The 17,853-nt window shown below is 41.9% G+C and overlaps 1 protein-coding gene across 1 annotated transcript in view; it reads left to right on the plus strand.

The window, feature by feature from the left end:
- Positions 1-17,853, plus strand: part of astn1 (astrotactin 1) — a 222,081-nt gene that overhangs the window by 99,651 nt on the left and 104,577 nt on the right. Inside the window, exon 12 of the mRNA XM_063218915.1 lies at positions 15,536-15,702. Coding sequence (XP_063074985.1) covers positions 15,536-15,702 — 167 coding nt within the window. The remainder of the gene's footprint in view (positions 1-15,535; positions 15,703-17,853) is intronic.

The raw sequence follows: 17,853 nt of genomic DNA on the forward strand, positions 1-17,853 counted from the left end.
AAAATCATGACAAAATCCTACACCTCAAAGTTGAATTGTAGAATAAAATAAAAGGCTTATTCTTATTTTAAAAAATTTGTTTCAACATGTGCACTCCCAAGCTCCAGCTAACTCTGAACACAATAGAGTACCTCCACTAAACACTCAAAAAAAAATTCTTCCACTCTCAGACGTATTTAGGCACTCACTCCACAGATACACACGTACACTCCACAGACACATATACAATCTTTCTCACACACACACAGTGGGGTGTCCCACTAGGACAATTCATACAACAAATAGGGCCCACACAGACAGACAAACAGATATCCATATTACTTGCCTTGTATGACACAGTGTTATAAAATACAATTATTATTATTATTATTATTACTATTATTATTATTATTATTATTATTATTATTATTATTATTATATGGTAGGCTATCTGAGACATTAACTGCTCAGTGAGTAATCCAAATGGCTGTCATTTGCTTTTTCACACTAGTTTTGCTATTTTTGCTATTTCCTGCATTGCAGTGCGGCTAGCACCAGAGTCACAGAGGAAACGTACGGGGGTCCCTTTGACCAGAAGGGTAATTTCAGGTCTAATTTTTTTTTCTTGGTACAACAATCCCTCTAAGTTTAGAACGACGTCTACCTCTTCCACATCCCCGCCCGTTTCCTCATAATCATCAAACCAGTCATCGGCCGAGGGGCCATGCCCGTACGGTCGATACTGGTGCTCTCGGTCTAGTCAGGAATTTTGGTGTTGGCCTCGACGTTGGCCGTGATAGTTTTGGTGTTCATTGTAGTGTTCCTGTTGGCCCTGCTGGCCAGGCCATAAATGTTAGGTTTGTTGTAGACAAATTTCCATTAAACCCATAGTTTTTTACCCAGTAACACAGCGGTGCTACTGCACTAGGATTTTCTCTATGCACAATTTTCCAGTCCTTGCATTGCATTTCAGCAAGGAACTTTTCACTTATTTTGCTGTTACTGCCCCCCATTTTGTCTCTATGAATTTAGTCCAACGTCACAACACCTACAGTGCCTCTATTGTTGGATACACTTTTCAACAAGATAGCGATCAACGATCGTTTGTGGTAAGATTCACTTCAACCTCACAGGTGGAATCTTCTTGCATACAGGCTTCCACAAAGACTCGCTATTTGAACCTTGTTGTATTGGTATGAAACGTATTACCGAGTGGTAATACGAATCCTTTCACGCACACTTTCTCTCAACGCAGAGAACACAGAATTTAAACTAGTTTCTCGTACTAGGGGAGTCTGCCCTCCCTTTACGTTTACCTGATAGAGTCTAGAATTGTCAGGGTTTTGTCTTCTCTTATTTTACCGTCTTTTCATTCAATCCTTTTTAAATAAAAATAAAAATGTAGGCCTACTCACGATTCTCTGGTCTTTTCAAGATTCCCGTCAACCGTCGGATCCCAGCCTGCGAGGGAGAGACCAGTCCCGGAAACGGGTCTTAGTGCTGTGGCCACAGACTTTCCTGGTTCCCTCCTCGCGTGCTGGAATCGTCGGGTATCTTGGGATCCGGTTCTGAAGGACCAAGTAAATGTTAGGTTCAAACCCTTAACATTTGTAAATATGAAACACCTGAAATGAAAGACACAGAGAATCCTTAATTAAGTTTCAAACCGGCTTGGAGAGCGGATGGGGAGAACCGTCAGCTACCATTTTCCCCACTCGTTCTAAACGATGTAATAGCCATAAGTCATATTTATTGAAGGATTTTCCCTGATAACAATTATCTCTTATCCGCTAAGGGGAAAAGGGGGGCGTACCCGGATAGAGATTAATTCATTCACACACACACACACACACACACAAACACATGAACACACTAGCCAGGCTGCGCCCTCCTAGTGACGCAACACCTTCGGCGGCGCTGCAGATCGAATCTCGATTGCAAGTCTATGATAATCAGGCAAGGAACACACAGTCCTTGGCCTGCCATGTGGAGATGCAACTCTGTTGTGTTTGGGCATTCCATTGTTCTGGTACAGATAAAGTCCTCGCACAGTCCAGTAATCTTCTGCAGCCTTGAACAGGAATTCTTGAATGTGAAAGGGCACATTTGTGCCACGGCAACATGTTTGCTTTCATATAGAATAAAATACAGTTCCAACACATACCCACAGGTTTGCAATTTGCTTCCTCTATTTAGAAGACGACGTGCCCATGGATTAAAGATCAGACCCTGACTGATGTTCGCAGTTTAACATGGTTATGGTTTACACATTGAATGAGCATTTGATTTATGGCATGAAAGTTTAATATAGAAAGATGGATACCAAAAAAGAGTAGTACTTTCATTTAAGGTCTACATGCGGAACAGTTGCAGTAAGAAGCCATTGCCAATATAGAAAAAACATCACAGCTAAACAAGTTATGTTTCCATCAACCTCAGTGAGAACATTTAGTGGTCACATCATAAAGATCTCTGTGAAAGATCAACTGTAGCTATACTGTATATCCGTGTTTCTCAACCTTTTTTAGGCAAGGCACCCTTTCAATTCATGAAAAATGTCAAGGCACCCAAACCAGCAAGAAGTAATATGGTACCGATACCACACAAGCTTAGAAAAGTAACACATTTGGAGACGTCACACGACCTACTTTCGAAGTTGCAGCTGACTGGGGCAACCTATATTTACTTTATTGTGCGTAAATGGCAGATGAAAGATTCCACTGACTAACATTAATTTATCAATTTAGACAAATATGTATTATATTACATCATTTATTTATCAGCCACGTTTCCCCGGCACCCCTGAGGGGTACCTGTGGCACCCCAGGGTGCCCTGGCACCCCTGTTGAGAAACACTGCTGTATATGAAATGTAATAGTACTCCATAGATTTTGTATTGGCACAGCTCAGGATAACACTGTTTCCATATATTCAGTCAAATTAAGCAATAAGCCACAAGAGGCCGTGGGTTATGCTTGATTGATAACGGCCAAGGGGAGTGGGGCACAACGCTAAGCGGAGTGCCGTAAACGTCCCCTTGCCCATTATCAATCGTGACTTATTGCTTATCTAACACTGTTACACTTAATCGCTGACCAAATTTCTTTAAAAACGCTTTAATAACAATTAATTTGATCCGCGACAAGTTGAGGAAGTGATTGTGGTTACCCCGGCAATGTTACTCGTCGTGCGAGCGTCGTCGCGCTGCCAGACATACACTTCGCTTCAAAACTCAACAAGCTGCGATAAACATCGCAGGAATGAAATGTCTTTGCAATCACACTGCAGGCATGAAAACGGGTCAGGGGTGAAAAAGGTGAGAAAGGTGCGGCGTGGCGTGGTGGCACGGAGCGGCGTGTGTGCTGCAGCGGTGCGCGCGCATGTGTGGTGTGCAGTGGCGTTTTTGGGGGATAGTGTTGTATAAGAGTCATACTAGGGGGGTCTGGGGGCATGGTCTCCCATGGGAGAAAATTTAGCTAAAACCGTCTTTAAATTATGAATTTTGAGCATACTATAGCGACCCAGGGACAGTGAACATAAGAAGAACTGCCAACCATCTTCGTTACTTCATGATTGTCATGCTGTCATGTCTGATGAGGGGGGCAGATAGGCAGACAGACAGATAGATAGATAGACAGACAGACAGACAGACAGACAGACAGACAGACAGACAGACAGACAGATAGATAGATAGATAGATAGATAGATAGATAGATAGATAGATAGACAGACAGACAGACAGATAGACAGATAGATAGATAGATAGATAGATAGATAGATAGATAGATAGATAGATAGATAGATAGATAGATAGATAGATAGATAGATAGATAGATAGATAGAATGGGTTTTGGTTCTCAGCCTTTTTATAAAATAAATTCCCCCTTGACCTCATCAAAACCCTGCCAATGCAGACTAATGCCCCCCAATGGCAACTAAGCACCCCCTCCTCTCAACACTATCCAATGTCCCCTCAACGCTTGCCTGGTTGTGATCTTGTTTTAACAGTTAATCATCCTATTTCAGACAACTTGTAATACAAAAAATCTTTGACACAGTTTGGATAAACTACTGAAATTTTAGTCCATTCACCTAGTATATCTGTTTCCCTATAAAAATAATAATAGGAAAGCTCAAACTTTGACCGTGAAAAAAAACTGTTTGACCGTGTTCCACTAGATTTTTAATGTCATTTAGATGTAGGCTACCAAGGGATTACAAAAAACTTGACATGATTCCTAAAACAATTTGTTCCGTGTCAAACGATTGACTAAGTTAGACGCTCTTTCTCTCTCTCCCTCTCTCTCGTGCGTGCTATAAGAAGCATTCGAAGCATGATGTTGGATGCCTCGCGTAGATATGCGCTTCTTCCCCGGCCGTAGCGCATACTATTTCGCCATTTCGTAGCGCACCGACCCGTTAAAATAGGCGTCAGGAAAACGTGCCGTAAGCCTACCCAAGCTTTCATTAACGGAGCTCTTTTGAGAATAAATACTTTTTCACGTGGGCAGGGCAAATGCGGTTTCAAATTATTAGGAAAACAGCTTAACTTCTGTGGCTAACTACATCCACTCACTTCTCATCGAAATGCTTGCGTCTTGATGTTCTCATAACAAGAATCATGATCTCAAATAGCTACCTCTCTGGGAAACGTGTAGACTATCTGTGACAGATCGTTTGGACATTTTCTTATAACCAGAGATGTTCTAGAACTAAAAAGAAAGATATTTGATACAACCACGCCAGCCCCGCAGACCAAAGCTTCACCTGTTTAAAACGCTTTCAAAGATAAGTATGAAGGGCGGGACTTAGATTGAGCTCGTTCACGTTATTGGCTGTGCCGACAGCAACAAATGCTGTGATTTGTCAAACGTCACTGTCAGTTGTGGAATCTCTCCTTAAATTGTATGAAGTTTTCTGCGGTAGAGCGCTACACAATGACACAGTAAGTTGGCGCTACACTTTTCTCCTCGCTCGACCCCCCCCCTAAAATTTTCTCCTCGGATCTACACGATTCACAGAAATGACCCATTTTGATTTCAAAACGGCGAATTTCGCCGAAAGGTGAGGGATTTTCATGCCTGACACTGATACCCCAACCACAGATGGTGCAAAGATGTGCTCTTCTTGCAGACTCCCTACCCCAACTGCAACATATTCTCATTACCGACGTAGATGCGCTTGGTCTAACTTAGACGCGCATAGAATCTTCAGTTGGAAGGTGTAGGTTTACGCTCAATTGACCAGGGCTATCAGCCAATCAGAATCGAGAACCGGACCGCACAGTGTTAGATCACCTAAGTGACTAGACGAATATGAGGGTGCTGCTGATTTGTTCTGTTAATATTGAGTCTTTTATAATGCAGTCAATGCAGCTCTCCATGACTCAGAGGGAGATTACCATGATTATCAGGGCCTTGTGTTAAGTAATAACATGTGGGGCAGCCGTGGCCTAGCCCTAGTGGTTAGAGAGTTGGTCTTTCAATCTTGGGGTTGCAGGTTCGAATCCCCCCTGACCTCTCCCTACATCTTTATCCATGGCTGAAGTGCCCTTGAACAAGGCACCTAACTTCAAATTGCTCCAGGGACTGTAACCAATACCCTGACAAATAATAACTGTAAGTCGCCTTGAATAAATGAAAGCGTCAGCTAAGTGTAATGTAATAAGACTTGGATATACAGTGTTGCCACATTACTGTTAATCCAACCAAAATGTTATAGGATGTTACTAGATATGTCTAGCCGACAATACACATAATATTTCAGTGCATATACCTGCGCCTTCTAAATGGACTGCATTTTTATATAGGACTTTTCTAGCCTAGAAATATAGATGCCCCTAGAGGCCGCAAAGTGAATTTGCTCCCGGGGTGGCAGTCTAGCGGACCTGAATCTACAACCGATCCAAGTTGGACAGGGGTTTGTGGCCAATCAAATCGTGAGGGGCGGGATCGGGGGCCGGGCTACCTAGTAACGACACAACTGGGCTTTCAGAACATACACTCCCCAGGTGTAAATCGCTAGCATTGCACCAGGCTAGGAGGAAATGCGTCTGACCACCAGCCAAACGAGTTGCTGAAATAAATTGTGTTTTCACTTACAAAGTTCAAACATGCCTCGTATTCAACCACAGGGCCCTTCTTGGCAACCAGCGAAATGTTGAAAAATGTTGGGCTTGTCAAATGGTTGCATAAACTGATTGATTGTTGTCAACAGGTTCTGTGTAAGCTAGCTAGCTGGATACCAAGCTGTGTTATTTAACGAGAGGTGGGCTAACCGCTAGCTCTACCGGCAAGTCTCATTCCCATCTATTTAGTAAGCTACTTACAGACTTCCATAGCTCCCAAATGTCTCGTTTTTAATGCTGTGGTCTTATAACTGTCACTAAATTGGCGAGTTCTTTCAAGCATTTTAATGGTTGAAAAGAGACCAGTTGTAATTGTAAACAAAATACCAGTTGATCTGGTTAAGATGGCCCCCGCCGTTGTCATTTCAAATGGTTTGATAAACGACTTCTTAAATGATGACGTCCGTTAATACTTAAATGATTGTTCATATAACTTGTCTGCTTGCTGGCCATATATTTAGGCCTTTGTGAATGGCAGTTTGATTACAGTCAGAAAGTCGAGATGCACCCAATATCTGCCATGAACTGACGGGGGTAGCCAGGTAAGCTACTGTTAGCATTTTACAGAACCAGTAGACCATTTCTTGTAGGTGTAGAACGAAATCACAGCCGTTAAAAGTTACCAAAGATCCAAAAACGCTAATCGTTAACTGGATGTAGACATTGTTTTGATACTGAGTGGGTTAGTTGTGCAAACAGCCGTCAGTTGTTCGTATTGTGTTCTCGGAGTCTGAAGCAGGTTGCATGCTCTCTCTCTCCAAGTAGCTCCGAAACTATTGCTGGTCACGCCCCTATAGTTTGCTGTGTGGGGATTCAATGTTATTGGTTGTTGCGCCATCCTATTGCGTGGCGTTGAGTGCCGAGGCATTTGATAGACAGCCGTTTATCCCGCCCACACGGCTTCCCAGCTACTCTAGACCCATGTCAGCTTTCAGCTTTCTGTATGGGTTTAGCTCGCTAGGCTAGGACTTTTCCACTCTTTTGAGCACTCAAAGTGCTTTACATGTGTGCGTCAAATTCACCCATTCACACTCACATTCACATGCTGGTGACAATGGCTTCCACACAGGGTACCACCCTGCCACCAGGAGCAATTTGGGGTTAAGTATGTTGCTCAAGGACACATCGATGGGGGTCAGACAGAGCGGCGTTTGAACTTGCAACTTTATGGTTGCCAAACAGGCTCTACCAACTGAGCCACCACCGCCCCAGAGGTGTAACGTTAGAGTGTAACTCAAGAAACCAGCAGAAACATCTCAATAGTGAACAACAACAAGCATGTTTGAATATTTATCACCTGTTTCGCATGGACAACTTTGTCTTTGAAAATCCACACTTTAGTTTGAATGTGTGTAATGTAATGCAATGTTCAAGATTTTGAGACAGCCATTTCTGCACACATGATTTTGCAAAAGTGTTTTACAGCTGATAGTGCACACAGTGGGAGTAGTTAAGAGTTTAAGCATCAGTTGGGTAATTATCTTGAAAATGATACATATTATCATATAACTAGATTTGTGCAATTAAAACAATACAGTTTTGCCTTCCTACTAAACCCATATTTTGCCTTTACTCAGATTGTGATGAAAGGTACCCTAAAAGTGAAAAGTACCTGATTTGTTGAAGTTCGAAATGTGATCATTGGCTGAGTGCTCATAAAGTCATTCTTGTAGTTTATCATGGCTTACTGAGAAACATTTAACACCAACAACAGTTTCCAATAGCCTGATTATCATCGACTTCCCAATCTCTTCGAGAACTGGTCTGACCAAGAGCATAGCAATTAACATTTCCCACATGGCATGGTTGACAAGCCTTCCTTGGTTTGCTAATGGTTGTTTGCTTCCCGACAAAGTGGGAGAAGTTCCTGATTTTTCAGGAGCTCAGAAAGTACTTGCATTGCTCTTGGCCTGATTAGTAGCAACACTGAAGGTGTTGCGTCTCTAAGAGGGCACGGTCTGTAAGGCGTCATTAGTAAATCGTCATGCATAGTGGACATTAACCTTCATGTGTACTGGTAATTGAGGGCCGCCTAAGACAGTGTTTCCCAACCAGGGGTACGTGTACCACTAGGGGTACGCGAGGACACCTCAGGGGGTACGCGGAATGATTTAATAATAACAAATATATTGACTTTAGTCACATTGGGATTGAGGAACAGAGCATGAGTGAGGGCGAGGGGGTACTCATCATATGACAAAATGGCTTAGGGGGTACACAGGACAAAAAAGGTTGGGAAACACTGGCCTAAGATACGTATAGAGCCTGCACAAAAATGCACGTGGTTGTTTTGTTTTGATATACCATCACATACCAAAAAAATCCTTGATATTGTGACACAAACAAAAACCTAAACTCAAATATGTAAGAAAATGTAATGAGTGAGAGCAGATGTCGACTCCTAAGCTGATGTATTACCAAATTGTAGAACAACTATAAATTATATCTTGGCTTGCAGGAATGTGAGCAGCAAAATTCCTTCTCAATTACTGCGTAAAGTAAAGCAATTACCATGATCGAGAGCACAGGCTAAACCTGTCACACTCACAACTCAAGAAAGGAAAGAAAACAAATAGACATGTGGAGTAAAGCTTTTTTTTATATTTTTTTATTTTGTTTGTTAAAGCTTGAGGGTGCATTTATAAAGAAACTGAACTAAGTTATTTTATAAAATAGGCGAATGACAATGCCTACTATCATGTTTTCTGATGGTAAGGGTTTTTTTGTTGAACACATTATTTTCAGTATGCGAGCATTCCTTAGGCCAGGTTGGAATAAGTGCAGTGAAGCATAGGAAGGTTGAGCTCGAAAACCATTGTGTGCTTTATTTTTACTCACACTCATGTGAATATTTAATTATTCATTTATGAATATATGGTTGGTTCTTTATTTAATATTTATGAAAAATGTATTTAATAGTTAATACGACTTTACCATCAACATTTTTGCATAGGTTCACATTTTAGCCCAAACAGTCAACAGTGATCTTTTGAAACATGTCAAACAGCTGTAGTGGACTGAGTGTAGTGTGTTGTTGTGTGGGCTCCAGCTAAGCTGATGCACTAGACTTTATTCGTCTGCTTGTGTACTTAGAGTTCCCATTGCCTCAAAATAGCATATGATATGTTATGCACAGGTTACAAGTACGCAATGCAGGTCACAGGTCTTTTATGTGAGTAGCTGCTCTGAGTGAACTTGTATGCATTGTATGCATTAATAGCCTATATCATGTTAAGTGTGGAAAGGAATATGTATGTAGTCCTACACGTGCATACTGTATATCATCTTGTGTTCCGTAAAGTGTGTTTTTATTATTTGTCTTGCATACTATTACTGTATGATGTACTGTATGCAGTTGTGCTGTATTTAGCGAGCTTACTAATTGCAGTTAAAGGTCTATAAATTATAAATGACATTTTTAACAGTTCAAAGATCCATGCACAGCTTCTAGGCGCTGGTAAATGCAGGAGTGTTCAACACTTCAAAAGAAAGAAGTTTACAGCACACTTTCTTGACTTAATGCTCGTTTATTCAGAACGAACAACGCGTTTTGCCTCATCGCGTCATCAGGTTCGCTCAGGCATGATCATGATCTAATGACATATGTTTGATGTGAATTCATTGCAAATGTTACTTATGGGTTATGAGGCACATCACATGGTAAAATAGCTTATAATACCACTATGACCTATTGTTTTTAGGGCAAAACAACGAAAAATGTAAAACAAATAATAATTTAAAAAAAAAAAACGTGGTTAGAGACCATGTTAAATGACTGATTCATTTGAAGAATTAAGAAATATGTAGCATATCATGTCAATCTAATACAACCTTATTTAGGTGTGTCATTCACACATGCCGGCTTGACTTGGATGCTGATTGTTTGTGACCATTTTATTGCGTGAGCCAAGTGGAAGGTGAGCAAAAGAAGTCAGGTGGTGAAGAGTTCGATTTTTGCATTTTCAATAGTTGGCATCACTCCACACATGAGTCGTAATGTGAATCATAATAAGCTTGGGTGAAGAAGTGTCTGCAGAAACCCTGCCTGCTGTGAAAATTCCAGAATAAATGCGGTGGACAGATGTCATGCGAAGCGAACAATGTATATGTATGACATTTTGTAGACAGAGGTCTTGCATGTGAAGATTATAATGATGTGCCACTCACTGAATATAACTGCAGGATTCATGGGGCCTGACCGCGTTGCATGCTAGAAGCAAATAACAGGTTGATCCATGCCAGTGGAGTGAATGCATCACATGGAGAGTAATTGGTCTTATTATTCCGTATAGCATCCATCTTTCCCCCCTTGTCTCCATTATGAAGAACTGCGCTGCTAATTTTTCTGGTAAGCGGCAATGCAACCATCTGTTGCTTGGTGTACATCAGTTAGTGCTTGGTAATTACCCCATGACAGGTTATATTAATGAGGCTTGTGTCCATCTAATCATAAGTGGCTATTGGCCAGCTCCCAGAGAGGCTAGTTCTTTGCTAATCAATTAGCACCTTGTCGGAGGTATTTGAAGTCTGCGTGTTTGCTTTCTTTCTTTCTTTTTTTTTGGTTGAAAACGTCTGGGCGGGTTGACATGTCCTGACTTGCTCCCCATCACTGTACGACTCACGTTAATTGCGTCGATAATTATTTTATTAATTATGATCTTTTTTGACTGCCACAGAAGCTGTCAGTAGAGATTAGGTTATAATTGGCTGTTACCCCTCCCCCAACAACAGACTGGGAAAAAATGGCTCCAAAAGTTGGATTTCCGATAGATCCACCACTACAAATTCCAGTGAGAGTAAAAGCAAAGGTAGCAATTAAACCGCTGCACCAAAAGGAGGGATCAATGTTTTTCTCCATGCATCATGTAACCTGTCTCTGGGGTAAAATTGTGTTTGTGCAGGATTTCCACATTGTGCATATCCTAATTAAACCAACATGGATGTGATTGTATTACACTGTGGGCCATCCGTTGTGCTGACAGCCAGGACCCGTGGGGCCTCTTTGACAAATCTCATCAGACCCCCATCAGCCCCTTTCGGCCTACATCAGGGCCATGGATGGGCCCCGGTGCCCATCACGAGCTGGGTGCTAAGCACTTCTGAGAACCCCAGTCAATACTTGGCAAAGGTACTGCAAGTGCACATGCTTTTGGGAAATGGCACACACTCAGCGGGCTGTCTACACCTCTCTCTCTTCTACTTGGTGCTCTCTTTCTCTCTCTCTTATTCTGCCCCCCCCCACCCCCTCCCCCCCCCCAACCCCCCCCTCCCCCCCACACACACACACACACACACACACACACACACACACACACACACACACACACACACACACACACACACACACACACACACACACACACACACACACACACACACACACACACACACACACACACACATACACACACAGAGAAACTCTCTATCCCCCACCCACTATTTCACTTTGCTTATGAATGTGACTGTGGATTTGGGGACTGTATCCCTAGCTCTCTGCTTCATAACCACAGTCAGTCCAGGCAGGAACAGATGCTGAAGCGGTGGCATGTTAATGCACTGTAGTAATCCTCAAAGCCAGCTCCAAAAAAAATGTAACCCCCATCCCCCACCCTACTTCCAAGAAAGGATCAATGGAAAAAATGGGAAATGAAAATAGTTTAATACTAAAGCCCAGATGATAAAAGCAGTGCATAAAATGAAATCCACACTTATCAAATAGTTTTTTTGTGTGTGCTGTGAAATATGAAACTTAAATTTAAAAATTACTGAAATGGCCATCGTATTTGGGTTGAAATAAAAGCATTTGACAGATTTGTATGTCTGTAATGACATTTACAGTCTGATTCGACAAATACATTCATGTAGGATTTTTGATGCTTTGATTTTTGATTTTATGCCCTCTAACAGAGTAGATATGTTTTAGTCATTCAAAAGGTCACATCTGACATCTGAAGTGCCAGTAAAATAGCTTCAAGACCGTAATATCTCATTTAAAAAATGAAAGCAGTAACTTTCCCAGATGCATATTTATAATCTTCCAATCAGATGTCATGTAAGGCCACATCCTTGGAAGACTTGGACTATTTATTCTTTATTTATGATTCTGTTGTCTCATCTTCAATTAAACCATCATATCCAATTATGCTTCATGGGCTGTTCAGTTCTGAGTTCTCCTACGTCCCCACAAAAAGCTCTTAGCTAACCAGATAAGCAGCCCGTCTCTATTGTGTCTCTTTGGACAGTTTTTTGGCAAATATAAGATTTGTTTAGCTTATCCATCCAATTCTGGAGCGGATTTGTCTCTATATGACAACACCACACAGCGATTTGGCTAAGCTCTGAAGAGCTGTTGGGATACGTTCCACTGTGAACAGAGCTGGAAATTAGATTAAAGGGATCTGTAACTCAGGTTTTGTTTTCTTCCCTTTTTTTTCTTCAATTATTTTCTCTCGTGCTGCACTATGAAACCCTCGTGGGTGTTGTACTATTTATGATCTGACTTTCCCCCCAGACATCTTGAGCAGAATGTTTTGCCTGTATAATGGGTACTAATGGTGAATGCATTTGTAAAAGATCGCATTCCTCTGAAGGGCCACTTGTACGGCAGTGTTGAGAGGGATCGAGGTCATTCTGAAGGTCTCTGGTCTGGGTCTTGTATGTATTTCAAAAAGGAATATGTGGCACTTTTCCCTCTCAGGCTGTATTGACACATTAATGACGGGGGAGAGTGACTTTTATAGCCTCATATATTTTCTTGTATTTATCAATAACTATCAGGCAGCACAAAGCACATATGTTATTTAGTTCGGAGCGTCACAGAAATCGTTCATGTCATTTTGATTATTAAATCAATGACTTGCTTGGACTACCTAGGAGCTGGGGATTAAGCCACAACTTTCCCAAATCGGAGTGTTGATGTTATTGTTGGAAAGCCGTTTGACACGAAACAATACTTTTGTGTCCTGCCATTTGTTAGACAAAGTCAAATAGGGGTTTTGAGTGCAGAAACGGCCTTATTTCTTTTTGACACAGCATGTAGCCAAGCCTCAGCAGCTAGTGTGGACGGACAGGTAGGGTGTTGAAGTGAAAGAGGCTGTCAGTATCTGAATTCCCCTCCACACCCGTCACACTTCCGTTCTCATCGATCGCTGGAAGGGGCCACTGATTTAGAGAGTCTATGTCGTAGATGAGTTAGGTGATTCAGTCTACCATGGTTTTTACATTACAGGTGATAAATCAGTTGTCACGGCAGCAGTGGCCCCGGGCGACAAAATCAATACACATGCATCCAGGGACAGAATGGAGTTTCAATTCTAACATCTCGCCTCTTGATACTTTGTTGTAAATAAGTCAAAGAATGGCTTAGGTGAGGCCGGTAGACAAGTTAAGTCCAGGGTCTAGCTATTGTTTGGCTTAGCAAGCGAACAGCCTGTTGTACTGTTTTTTTCCCACCCTAGTTTAATTTGACCGTCTGACTCACGCCACCTTGGCATCTTTTGTTATCACCCTGCCCCAAAAAGGAACATTCATCTCAGTTGTTTGGATGCCATGATATTAAAATCAATACGTGCCAAAAGGGTGCATCAATAGTATGTACTGTAATAGTAACAGGCCCTGCTAAGATGTGTAAAAAATACTTGCAGTTAGGCTCTGTACTTTTACTCCTTTTTGTCCTTTTTGTAATATTTTTGTTCAGATACCAATACAGAAAAATGATTACACAATGATTCAATGTGTGTATGTGGAAGATACAAAAGATCCACTATTAAGTGCCATATGTGTACGCAACACATACACATTCCATCTAAAAGGTTTATATGTTGCTGTATACTGAATGGTGGTGGGATGTGAATGTGTGTCTTACTCATGTATTGTACAGTAGGAGGGAAATGAGAACTTGTATTGTATGGCTTCATATATGGGTAGAATCTTTGACTTATTTACAGTAAAAAGCAAGGAATACACACAGTGCATGCATTCTGTAATACAAAAATACAGTATTTTACTGTGATATACAATATAGTATCTCGTAATCACACTGTTCTGGACTACTCATGACTGTTTAAGCCATTTTGATTTACTGAATGGCAGTGTCATGTAGTGGAATTTCTAATTGGACATGCAATTGGTCTTGCCTCAGATATCGCCTTTGTAGTGCCTTGCCTATCCTATAGCTGTGTGTTTGTATTGGTGCCATCTGTATGTCTGGTGCGAGGTGTTTATAATAATCATCCCTGTTGGAGGCTTTGGGATGAAATATAATCCCTCTTCCCACATGTTTTCAATGCATATTAGGGATAAGCTTTCAGTAAACCATTTTTTTTCCCAGGATTCACAGCAGTAAAACCTCTCTGTACGTGCAGTTCATTATTAAAGCTCTGTGTGTGTGTGTGTGTGTGTGTGTGTGTGTGTGTGTGTGTATGTGCGTGTGTGTGTGTGTGCGTGTGTGCGTGTGTGCGTGCGTGTGTGTGTTTTGTGATGATATCTCATTTTTAGTCTTATCAAGCTTTATTTAGTCTTATCACACGCCACTGTAGCTCCAGTTTTGGTTGGACAAAGCAGACGCAGACATCTTTGGGTGTTGTGCCTCATATTTCTCTCTGCTCTCTCGTGGACGTGATGTAATGCCTAAAGGCATATGGAGAAATTTCCCTCTTTGCCGTGATGTGGTGCCATGTTAGAATCATCCCATCAAAGTCTGCTTTGAAGGCATAGTGGATGGCAAATGCACCATGCTCGTTTGGCATCACAGGCTGTGAGGGGATGATTGCCCTGGGAAATATGGGGGTGCTGAAATTAAGGAAGCAGGTGTGCTGTTGTCTACATCCCGCTCCCCTGGAGAGATAAAACTCTCATCGACCAAAAAGTAGCAGTTTCCAGATTGTTTTAGGACATTTAGGGTGTGAACGGTTTCAGAAATGTGTCAGTTCATTCAAAACAAGCCAAGGCTTATTGGGAGTTTCCACATGCATGCAATGTAATGAATTCACAGACAATGGCAACGTCAGTGTCCCATGCAAAAGAAAAGTGCTGTCTGCCAATTTAGAGCAAGCCTGTTTCAAATGCTGTCAATGAATGTGCCAGGCCTGAGTGCATTCATTAGCCAGAACCAGGGCTGGACTGGCCATCTGGCATAACGGGCATTTCCCGGTGGGCCTTGCACCCTCGTGGGCCCCTACCTTTATTTTCAGAAATGTGAAAGACTTTTAAAAAAAAAAAATTGTCATCTCTGAAAATAGGGGCCCACAACGGTGCGGGGCCCACCGGTGAGTCAGTTCTGCACCGCTAATTATGAGGGGCCCTTTCAAGCCACAAGTGCCCGGGCCCTATTTCTCCCCCACTCCAGCCTTGGCCAGTACATGTCTGGCTGTGCTGCACATGCATTGGCGAGACATCTCAACTGTGGTTTGTTTTGTTGTCGTTGTTCAGTGCCCGCCTGGCCTGAGCCCCATGAAGGATGGCACGGGCTGCTACGACCACCACATCGGCATCGACTGCTCGGACGGCTTCAACGGAGGGTGCGAGCAGCTCTGCCTGCAGCAGCTGGCCCCACTGGAGGAGGACCCCACCCTCTACAACATCCAGATGTTCTGCGGGTAAGAGGGGAAACTACCGCAGTCTAGGGCTGCACGATTATGGGGAAAAAAATCATAATCACGATTATTTGGGTCAAAATCATAATCACGATTATTAATCACGATTATTGATTTTTGCTGATTTAAAAAAAATATATATAATATATAAAAAAAATTACATATATATATATATATATATATATATATACTGTATATATAGTATATATATATATATATGTATTATAAAATGAAATATAACCAAGAATGAATTGGGATGAGGGATGAGCAAAGTAAAATGAATTGTGATGATTATGTAAAAGGCAATAGCATGAAACTTAGGTGAACAGATTTCTGGCCAGACACACCAGCCTGTCAGTATGTTCTGGCTTCAAGAAGGTTGCTCGAAGGTAGGTCACTATTGCCACGATTAAATCCCGACTGAAATCACGGTTTCGATAGCATGATTATATCACGATTTTCGATTATTTTCGATTAACTGTGCAGCCCTACCGCAGCCATCCGTTTCCTTCTGGCCCAATCATCTGGCCTCACATTCTGTGGTCCACACACACACGCATCTGCCTCTTCATCTGCCAGATATACAGTAACATGTTGACAAAGACCTTTTCACACCGTAATCACGTTAATGCTGTTAATTATACTTCCAACTTTAGTGTGGAACATTAAGCGAATCATAATGGTAATTGCTCTCCTATGGCCTTTATGTTATGGCTGGTAGTTAAAATGTCTGCGGAGCGAGGTCATGTTGCAGATCCTGTCTTCAGATGCTATCCTAATTGGCTCCAACGTGAAGCTGTGAAGCTGTGAAATGTGAGGGAATGGAGGAGACAGATCAGTGTAATGAAGGCTGTGCCATTGTCAGGAGCCCGAGAGTGGAGAGGAGCTATCTCGGCTTGACACCAGCTCAGCTTTGTCACTCTTCCAGACCCCATCAGGCAAAGGGAGTCATGAAGGCATCCATCAAGTCTGCAAGACTTCAGCTCAGAAAATGCCAAAAACCTTCTGACTCCTGGTGAATTAGATCCTCCTTCCCTGTGCAGCTTCCTCTTTCTGTACCTCTCTCCTCCTGTGTCTTCCTCTTCCTTAGAAAGCCAGCCCGCCTTTGCCAACCTGAGCTTTCAATTTTTATTTATTATTTTTTTTCATTTTTTATTCCCTGTCTCCTTAGTCACTGCAGATTTCCATTCTCTGCTCAGTGGAAAGCCTGTTTGACTTCAGGTGGCAAATGCTCTTAATTTCCTGTCAGTGGAGAAGCAGATTTTGTGTCGGGGAATGGGAAGCCACTTAAAATGCGCTGTGTATTCAGGGGAGCGTTACAGATGGGCTGCTTTCTCACCTCCATCAATGACAGCCAGCACTGAAGTATTTCCACACAGGAAAGGAGGAAGAGTCTTTATTTTAGCACTGACATATTTTCAGACTCTCCCTTCTGCTGCTTCTTTTTCTCCTTTGCTCGCTTTCTTCTTCTGTATTTTCTCTCTCGGCATCCGAGGGAGCCTAATGTCAAAATACGGATTGCTCCTTTTGTTGAAAAAGGAAATGTCTTTTTTAAAGCTGGCTGCTTTAAATAATTAGCTTAGTTCAGTCTTGCTACAGATTTAAGCTGTAATGCCTAGAGGTATCATTATTATTATTATTATTTACTGTTCTTTGTCTTAATAAGATCGCTGTATTGGCTCCCAGTAAGCTACAGAATTGATTTTAAGGCAATGCTACTTGTGTTTAAATCATTAAATGGAATGGGACCCACCTATCTACTGGATATGTTTCAGCTGTATGCACCAACCAGGTCACTAGGTCAACGGAGAAGAATTTGCTGGTGATTCCAAAAGTCAAAACAAAGTGTGGAGAGGCAGCCTTTAGCTTCTATGCTTCTATGCTTTGGAACCAGCTACCAGATGACGTAAAAAATGCACCCACTATTGATAGATTTAAATCTAGACTCAATACAAAGCTGTTCTCAGATGCTTTCCCCTAGCTTCAGTTACATATCATTCTTATTTTTGTTGTTTACAGTATGTGGTGAAAACAGTGGTAGTGAGATGAGAAGATGAGAAGATAAACAACAGATTTATAGTTATCTCTCTCTCTCTCTCTCTCTCTCTCTCTCTCTCTCTCTCTCTCTCTCTCTCTCTCTCTCTCTCTCTCTCT

This window comes from Engraulis encrasicolus, chromosome 16 (assembly GCF_034702125.1).
Source record: "Engraulis encrasicolus isolate BLACKSEA-1 chromosome 16, IST_EnEncr_1.0, whole genome shotgun sequence".
Lineage (NCBI taxonomy): Eukaryota > Metazoa > Chordata > Actinopteri > Clupeiformes > Engraulidae > Engraulis > Engraulis encrasicolus.